The following is an 8,975-nucleotide window of genomic DNA, read 5'->3' on the forward strand; positions in this document are numbered from 1 at the left end:
GTCTATTTCGGTGGAGTGCTTTGAGACATCGAGAAGACGTGATAAGGCGCTGCATCAAATGCCAAGATTATTATTATTATGGTGAGCGATGCAAATGATTAGTGTTACTGTGTGGGTCACTTGAGGGCGTCCTCAGTGGGGGCGGGATCAGGGTGATTCAAGATCCTCATCCTCACCTACAAGGCCATTCACGGCCTCGCTCCCCCCTACCTCTCCGACCTATTATCCCCCTACCTACCTGCCCGTACCCTCCGTTCCTCTGGCTCCGGTCTGCTCCACGTCCCCCGCCCCAACCGCCCTACCATCGGTGGCTGAGCCTTCAGCCTCTCAGCCCTGAGGCTCTGGAACTCTATCCCCCAGTGCCTTCGCCGCTTCCTCCCTTTCCTCCTTCAAGGCCGGTCTCAAGACCTTTCTCTTTGACTGTGCCTTCAGCTCCGCTCTCGACTCTCTTCCCCCTCCTCGCTCCCTCCCTTCCCTCCCCTCACCCTGACCATTTCCCCCCTCCTCGCTCCCTCCCTCCCTCGCCTCACCCTGACCATTCCCCCCCAATGCTCGGGTCATGACCCAACTGTGCAGCGCCTTGGGACGTCCTCCTGACGTGAAAGGTGCTTTACAAATGGAATCTTGTTGTTGTTGTTGTTGTTGTTGTGTTGTTGTTGTTGATGGGCTGGGCTCGGTGGGGGCGGGGTCAGGGTGATTGATGTGGGACTGGGCTCGGTGGGGTGTAAGGGGGCGGGGCTAGGCCAGGGGGGCGGAGTCAGGCGACGGGGTGAGGTGACGGGGAGGCGTGGCCGGAGTGAGTGACAGCTGTTTGAAGGCTGCGCTCGCGCAGTGGCGGGTGGCGGTGGCGGCGCGGGAAGCGATGCAATGGCCGGGGAGCCGGGGGCTGCGCTCGCTCAGGTAACCGCCGGCCGCGGGGCGCCGTTTGAATGCGGGGTAGAGGGGCGGCCCGGCGGGCGAGGGCCCGGGTCCTCGCCCGCCGAGTGACTGAAAGCCACGTGCGGGCACCGGCTGCTGTCCCGGGAGCGGAGCCGCTGCCTTTCTGCGGTTAACGTCTGTTTAATGTGGCGGCGGCCTGTGCCCTGATGTGATGCCCGCCTGTGGGGGAGGGTGGGGGAGGAGGACCGGCCGCAGGTGGCCGCGGCCTTAAGGCAGAGCCCAGGTGAGGGGCGCAGGTAGACGGTCACTCAAGACACCGGCAGCGACCGGCACAGCGGCTGAGGAGGAGTTAGTGACCAGTCAGCGTTTGATGGTGTCCATTGGGTCAGTGTCTCGAGAGCGCTCGGCCACGTCCTGCCGTCGCTGTGTCGGTGTAGTGACTGTTCACGCGGGGGCAGGTAACCTCCCACGCAGCCGTGGCATTGAATGACTTCAGTGTATATCTGGAGGGGGTTGGTCGGCGGGGTGCACGGGCGGGGTGGGCGACCGGTGTGTTTCCCGGTGGATGTCTACATTTTTTTAAACCCAAATTGATGTCATTTGCTTCTCCTCCTCCTCCTCCTTCCTCTTCCCCTTGTGGGCACCCACGGGGCCGAGGCAGAAACGCTGCGCTCAGCAACATGTCGCCCCAATGTTTTTGTTGCTGTCACGTGCGGCGGAGCAATGGCAGTGTTTGGAAGGGCAGTTCATCTCTCCCCAATGGACTTGTCGGCGACCCCCCCCCACCACCACCATCATCCCAGGGATGTGAGGGAGTGAGGCGTGTGAGCCGAAGTCCTCCTCCCGGACCGCCATTATATATGGACTGCTCTGAAATGCCGTCTGCTGTGCGCGCACACTGCTTTAGGGAAGTCTCAGGGTCTTTTGTTTCATTTTGTTCCATGCCTTATGGCCGCTTGTGTCCTCAATACAGCATCATTTGTTGACAGGTGATGCTGTCCTAGTCTTAATCCCTTCATCCAGCATAGCTAGGCTGTAGAGATGGCTGGCCGAGAGGGCTAGTCGGTTCCATTTCATGGAAAGAAAGGGTAGGTAGGCACACAGATTGGGATATTTTTTTTTATCAACATGGAATGACATTTGTGCAAGTGCAACCAACGTCCCTTGGGGTCAGCAGGGCGGGAAACGAAGGATAATGTTTTGGGAACACGGGTGTGTTCCGGTGCGCAGAAACTATACAGGGATACCGATTAAGCGCTGCGATTAGATTAAATAATTGGAGTGGAATGCCGGATGATTTCCCTTGTCTTCCAAGCGCCTCCGTGTATCTACTTCACGGTCTGAGAAGCGGAAAGCTTGCCAAGCAGTACAAAGGAAAACTGCAAATGGAAGTCGTTTTTTTAAAAAAAAACATCATGAGGGTGGCAATCATCCTTAGCTAAGTTGGCTATATGATTCATCATATAACACTGCTAGTCCTTGGTTGTTGGTAATTGTTTATTAATGCAGGTATTACTGGCTGAACGCATCATTACTTCCATGTACGATATGCAGTTATAAACCGATTTTTTTGGTCAGCTGGGTGTCTTAAAACATGTGGAAACAGCACCACGTTTAAGCGTCTCCAAACCAACTCACAGAAAGTTCAAAACGTAAAGTTATTCATAAATTGTAGCAAGATAAATAGCTTTCCATAGACTGATTTACCTGGAAAATGTAAATCTTCCTCAACATTGATATAGCGATCGTGTGCCTCACTCTTCCCTTCAGCTAGCCTACCTCTTAATTGTTTGTACACCACATATATACAGTTGTACCTAGCAAAATTCTGAATTTATTCCCTCTATCATTGCACCCAAGATTTATTTGCACCACGTCCTAGATTATTACAGTCAAAACATTCTGTAATGTGAAGTAACACAACTATTTTAAAAGTTTTTTTTTAAAAGCTCCACAAGTGGAATGATCTTGGAGTGAAATGGGGTCTAGGTTTATTTGATTTATCTCACTTGGATATGTGAGCAGTGCTGGTTAACAATTGATAGTCTGGAGGGAGGGGAAGAGAACAGAGGCATTGACATTGAACAGCGGCGCTTTTGGCAGGTGTCCAGATTGAGTTCCTCACAAATTCAGAAATGGACTTCCTTGCATGTGTGTGCCTGTGTGTGCATTTATGCAGTATGCGTGTGTAGTTTATCTGCATTAAATCTTGTGGTTGGGGCAAAGCTGGCACATCACATGACTCTATTTTTGTGATTCACCAACCCATATTCACCAAAGTCAATCTACTTTTGCTCTGCAGAATTGTGAGAAGTTCTGAAATGAACTAACCAAGGCACTACAGTGGAAAGTCTAGCAAATGTCATTATCAGTTTGAGAATGAGAAACCAGGGGGAAAGTAGTATTACTCCAACTGTGTCTTAAATTTCAACGAAAGATCAATTGATAGCACGTGGATGGTATAACCAGAGATGGAATGTTAGTGCAATTGATGCACTAGAGAACTGAGCACTGATAAAATATTATTTAACTGACCAGCTGTTCTCCACTAATGTGTTGTCTGTGGATTCCAGTATTGTAGAAGTCTTTCTGTTCATAGATACCCTTTTCTATTCGAATCCTTCACCTTCAGCCACAATCTTCACAGTTACAGAAAGAGGGAGACTAATATACTGTCTCACTTAAAATGCATTTGGGCTAGATTGACCTGACTGAACTTCAGAATTATGGATTTTGGAAGTCTGTCTTGCAAATAAAAATCGTTACTTGGCTTATAAACATGCAGTATCCACTGATATTTTACAAGTTGACTGGCACGTTGATGATCATAATGATGTCATATTGATGTGAAATGCAGGTGGGATGGTGCACTGCAAACAGCACCACATTTGGTATCGCAAATATCATGCTTTGTCTTGATGCTGGAGCAAGTCAGTGCCTAGATACAATATTCACTGAAATTGAGGCCTGTTTAGAGAGGAAAATTTAGCTGCATTGGCATAACATACTTCAGCAACAACCTCCATATTCCATTGTTTTATACGTTAACAAGAAGGTGCTAGAAGGTAAGAGTCATCTGTGGCTTCAACTTCTGCCTTTTGACGTAGTAAAGCAGTATGACTACATACAATAGTGTCTGATCTCTGCACTAATGGGGACTGGCCCCACCTTTGTGGCAGTGAATACAATACAATAGTGGGTGGGTTGTGTCTTGTAATGGAATACCTTGTTTTTACCTTTTGAGTCCTGTGAGACTGTTTGTGTTCAGCATGTTTGGAGACTGGAAGTTGTACAGTGCCACAGGAGACCTTGACCTAATTCTCAGAGAGGATAGCGATGAGAGCCCAAGGTATCTATGTGACCTACCATTGGAGGGAGAGCATATTGCTTACAAAAACATTAAATTAGCCAGGCAAGATTTTGGAACAACAAAACATTTAAAACCTGAGGCAAGGCAATCACAAAAGCAGTGTATTTACTAATTTCCTGAGGGAAAATCAGTAATTTATGGCTGAAAATCAGTGGAATAATTACAGTACTCTTCTGATGTTGATGGTTTCTAAAAACTATGGTTTTGTTGATTAATGACTGAAAAATCTATTTAAAGATAACTTTTTTGGAGATTACCCAATGGCTCAGTGGATAAAGCATGAGGTGGTATAGATCAAAGAGCTGTAGGTTTGAATCTTGCTTTCTGTCTGGGTGATTGATTGGGCACCTCAATGGCTCCCTAAAATAACAAAGTACCTGCCTGGTGCAATTCTACAAATTTGATGTTTAATTTTATTGTGTTTTTTTAAAAAAATCTTCTAAAATGCAAGTTTCTCTCTCAAAATGTGTTTTCTCAAATATAATAATGTAAGATTGGCAGCTGTGTCGCCAGTAATTAGGAACAGATTTGATATTGTGTTTTTCTGATGTAATGTTTCCCTTTCTCCTCAGTAAGTTCCGAATTGTCCATGGCGAGTAGAGAGCCAAAGTACAGCTTGGTGCGTGAGTTGGGTCGAGGCAGTTATGGTGTAGTGTATGAAGCAGTGGTAAGAAAAACAGGGGCACGGGTTGCAGTGAAGAAAATTCGTTGCCACGCCCCAGAAAATGTGGAACTGGCCTTGCAGGAATTCTGGGCTTTGAGCAGCATCAAAAGCCTTCATCCTAATGTGATCCATCTGGAAGAGTGTATCCTGCAGAAAGATGGGATGCTACAGAAGATGATCCATGGCTCCAGCTCATCTCATTACCTCAAGGTGAATGTTTCAGCGCACCTTGCCTTGGCTTAAGAATCGATTTCTGAATTTGTAAAATACTCATTTAACTTTGCTTTTCATTAGTTAATTTCTCTTGTTATTGCATGCTTTGGTGGTACTGTATTTTAATCCAGAGCCTCACGTAAACGGACAATGTGTTATCTGAGTGTTAGTTATTCATTCAACTTTAGCAAATTAAACTTTACACTGTTGTGGGTTTGCACAGTTTAACTGTAGAAAAATAATTGACATATTTAACCTGTAGAAGTGATTGGGAATACAATATTTGAAATATTGTAGCTGTTGGATATCTTTTTACTTAGTAGCTACTGTCCCAGTTACACATTTTTGTTTTCCATAGATGTCTACCACATGCAATCATGCATGCATACACACCCATGTATACATTAACCAATGTAGGCCCATTTAAAGTCTCCAGAAGTATTTCTGAGATGCAGCAGACCTGATCCCAGCCAGCTGAAGCTCTTGTCTGTGGAGAAACATAATAATAGAATTAACAATTGGTAAAATGTAATGCCTCTGTTCTACTCCTATCTTCAAATTTTGAAACAAATAGTAAAGTGATTGTATTAGATGTTACAGAACTGAGATGAGTGTAGATTTGAGCCAGGATAGAGGATTAAATAAATGTTATTTATAGAGGTGAAACTTGTATAGCAACTAATCTCTTGTATTTTATTTTTAAAGCTGGTAGAGACTTCATTGAAAGGGGAACTCAGCTTTGACTCCAGAAGCGCTTACTATCTCTGGCTTGTCATGGATTTCTGTGATGGCGGGGACATGAACGAATATCTGCTTTCTAGGAAACCCAATCGCAGGACCAACACCAGCTTCATGCTGCAGCTCAGTAGCGCCTTAGCCTTTTTACACAAAAACCAAATTGTCCACCGGGACCTGAAGCCAGATAACATATTGATTACTCAGACTGGATCCGAGGCTGCAGGAGGAGAACCTCTTCTAAAAGTGGCAGACTTTGGTCTGAGTAAAGTCTGTTCAGGCCTGGGAGCAGAGCAAAAGGAGCCAGTTAACTTAAACCGCTGCTGGCTTTCTACAGCTTGTGGGTCGGATTTTTACATGGCCCCAGAAGTTTGGGAAGGTCACTATACAGCCAAAGCAGACATCTTTGCATTGGGTGTCATCATTTGGGCTATGCTGGAGAGAATTACATTTATAGATTCAGAGACTAAGAAAGAACTGTTGGGAAGCTACGTCCGTCAGGGATCAGAGATTGTGCCTCTTGGTGAAGCATTGCTGGAAAACCCCAAAATGGAGCTTAATATCCCAGTGAAGAAAAAGTCAATGAATGCCGGAATGAGGCAACTAATTAAAGAAATGCTGGCAGCAAATCCACAAGACAGACCCGATGCCTTTGAACTGGAACTGAGAATCTGTAAAATCACATGCAGAGAGTGCAGCCGGACTGCGTAAGTCTCTATCTGTCAAATTCTGAAGTGTTCAGGGCCGGCTCTGATCCTTCTGAGCTTTGCCAGGTTTTAACTGTGTTTCAGGCAAATCCTTTCTTCCTAATCTCCCACCAAAAAGCAAGTGTAAATGCAAATTCTGACTGGTCCAACAGATGATCTGCAGCTTCTAAAAACTGGTGCTTCTTGGACCTATATTCTGTTCCACTCCCTATATTACTGAGGGCATTTGCCAGATACCAGCTGACTAGTTGAACCTTGATTTGTCTAGCAAATCACGTGCCAAATTTGTTGGCAGTTAAACCACTTTATGATGAAATGAGATGCTGCAGGAAAATGTGTGGTCTGGTTGGGTCGGAATGACACTTGTTAGGCTAAGGTTGTAGCTGAGAAATGATCCAAACTGTTGCAAATTATCTGAAATATGACTGGGGATATCTAACTTTTTCACCAGTGTAAAGTTCCCTTTTACCCTCTCGATTTTTCTTCCCCAAATACATATATTATAAACAACCGGAATATTGTTATAAATTGACAGCAATGCTCTTTTGAAAAAGGATAATAGATGCCCATTAAGATTTTTTTATTCAGCTCTTTTCTACTTTTTTCACTTAGGATTCCAAGTCCAGGCATTTCCTGAAACATAGCATGTTTTAGTTGGGTGTGGAATTGTTTGGACTGTGGGCTTTTTCACATCTGAATCTGCCACCATTAGACATGTTTGTCAGTTGAACTGACTTGTAATTAGTAACTCAGCTGTATTGGAGGAAAAAAACATTAAGCAACTTTCTAGAATCCAATGCAATTTTGATATAAGCTGTTGTTATCAATAAAAGACGTTCAAAGTTTAAGTGTTTCAAAGGATGAATGTGACCTCTTGGGATCCAGGTCCAAATTTCTACTTGCTCCTGGGAGTTTATTATGCTTCTGGAGCCTGGAACTTTGTAAATGAGCGAGCTCTTTCTTACTTACTCACTCTGTCCATCCCAAATGTGAAACCCTACCTTTTTTTTCTCCTCTCTGTGGTATTGGTTACTAAAGATGAGGGCTTTCTATTCATTTTGCAAATGGGGTAGTAAAAGTAACTGTCCTATCAGACAGACAACTGGAACTTTCGACCTGATGTTTCACAACATATTGAAGAATTATTAGAGAAAATAACACTGTTCGTAGACTGGTAAGTATAGAGAAAATAGCCATTTTCATCAATTGATTAAATAAAGAGTCAGCTTGGGTGTATAGAGTGGATTTTTATTGGCTTCGCCTTGAGTGGACCTTAAATTAGAAACTCAATTTGCCTTGATGTGTTCAGCTTTTCATCAAATTAAAATATAATGGTTTGATGAAAGAGTACAATACATCAGAGGTAATCACTCCTTTAGTGTGTTGCTTAAGGGAAATTCAAATGACCTACATAAAAGCGGAGTATTATGCACCTCAGAAAATGGAGCACTGTATTCTACTGCTGCTGTTTAACATTCCAGAAGCTCTGGATTCTGAAAGAACTGATGCTCTCACTGCATTGTGCCGTGAAGATGCAATTTTTATTCAAACATAAGCTCAGGATTGCACTTCCATTAGTATTCCTATCAAGTTAAATTGAGGAGCTCAGTGGTTAGAGCACTTGCCTCGCAAGTGCGAGACCTGGCTTTGATTCCCAGCAGGGCGAAACGTTGGGCAAATTTCCTTACTGTACGTGCCTCTGTTTACCTAGCAGTAAGTAGGAACCCGGTTGTTAGTCGATTGGCGGATTGCTTGTCTGGGGTAATAATTCCTTTTTTTTTAAACATTGGTCACTCAATCCACGACTCTTTGTGGAACACTGCTGTGGGCAATTGGCTGGTATATTTCACCCACAAAATATACAGTCAATTCACTTTACAGTATATTCTGTGAAGCACTTTGAGATGTCTTGAAGACAGGATAAGGCGCTATATCAAATGCAAGGATTATTATTATATTGTTACATCTGGCTGCAGATTTAGTTGTTAATTCAAAGAAAGTAAATTCAAGGCACTACTTTAAGTGGGTTACCTTCTACTTTAACGAGATAAACTTGTATTAAACTGTAAACTTTATTGTGTGACATTTGTAAGATTGTGTAACTTATTCCTGTTGTAATATGTATAAATAAAATTCTATGAAAAATAATTCTGTATTTAATACTCACTTTTATTTCCTTGCAATGTGATAATCCTTGCATTTTTATACTGCTAACCGTGTTGCCCATTGCCAATTGCAGGCCGACACCAATCATATTGGCAGTATCTGCCTCATACATCATCAGCCCACACCAAACACATCACACAGTGACCACGATGTTAACTTATCTCGCTACATTAATTGCTTAATAGGTCTATATGAGAGGCATTAATGGCTGATTTCTAACATCTCTGGAATTAGTCTCTTC

At 43.9% G+C, this 8,975-nt stretch overlaps 1 protein-coding gene across 2 annotated transcripts; it reads left to right on the plus strand.

The window, feature by feature from the left end:
* The first annotated feature begins 801 nt into the window (after nt 1-801).
* pdik1l (PDLIM1 interacting kinase 1 like) lies at nt 802-8,716 on the plus strand. Of its 2 annotated transcripts, none has more exons than XM_007894919.2 (3): nt 802-900; nt 4,822-5,123; nt 5,832-8,716. In XM_007894919.2, exons 2-3 carry the CDS (start codon nt 4,839-4,841, stop codon nt 6,570-6,572), a joined length of 1,026 nt encoding a protein of 341 aa, XP_007893110.1. In that variant the 5' UTR covers nt 802-900; nt 4,822-4,838; the 3' UTR covers nt 6,573-8,716. The 2 variants fall into 2 exon arrangements, with proteins under 2 accessions (XP_007893110.1, XP_007893109.1); XM_007894918.2 differs by lacking the exon at nt 802-900 and adding an exon at nt 3,936-4,228.
* Nucleotides 8,717-8,975: the final 259 nt, after the last annotated feature.

Source organism: Callorhinchus milii, unplaced genomic scaffold, assembly GCF_018977255.1.
Source record: "Callorhinchus milii isolate IMCB2004 unplaced genomic scaffold, IMCB_Cmil_1.0 Scaffold10, whole genome shotgun sequence".
Taxonomy (NCBI): Eukaryota; Metazoa; Chordata; class Chondrichthyes; order Chimaeriformes; family Callorhinchidae; genus Callorhinchus; species Callorhinchus milii.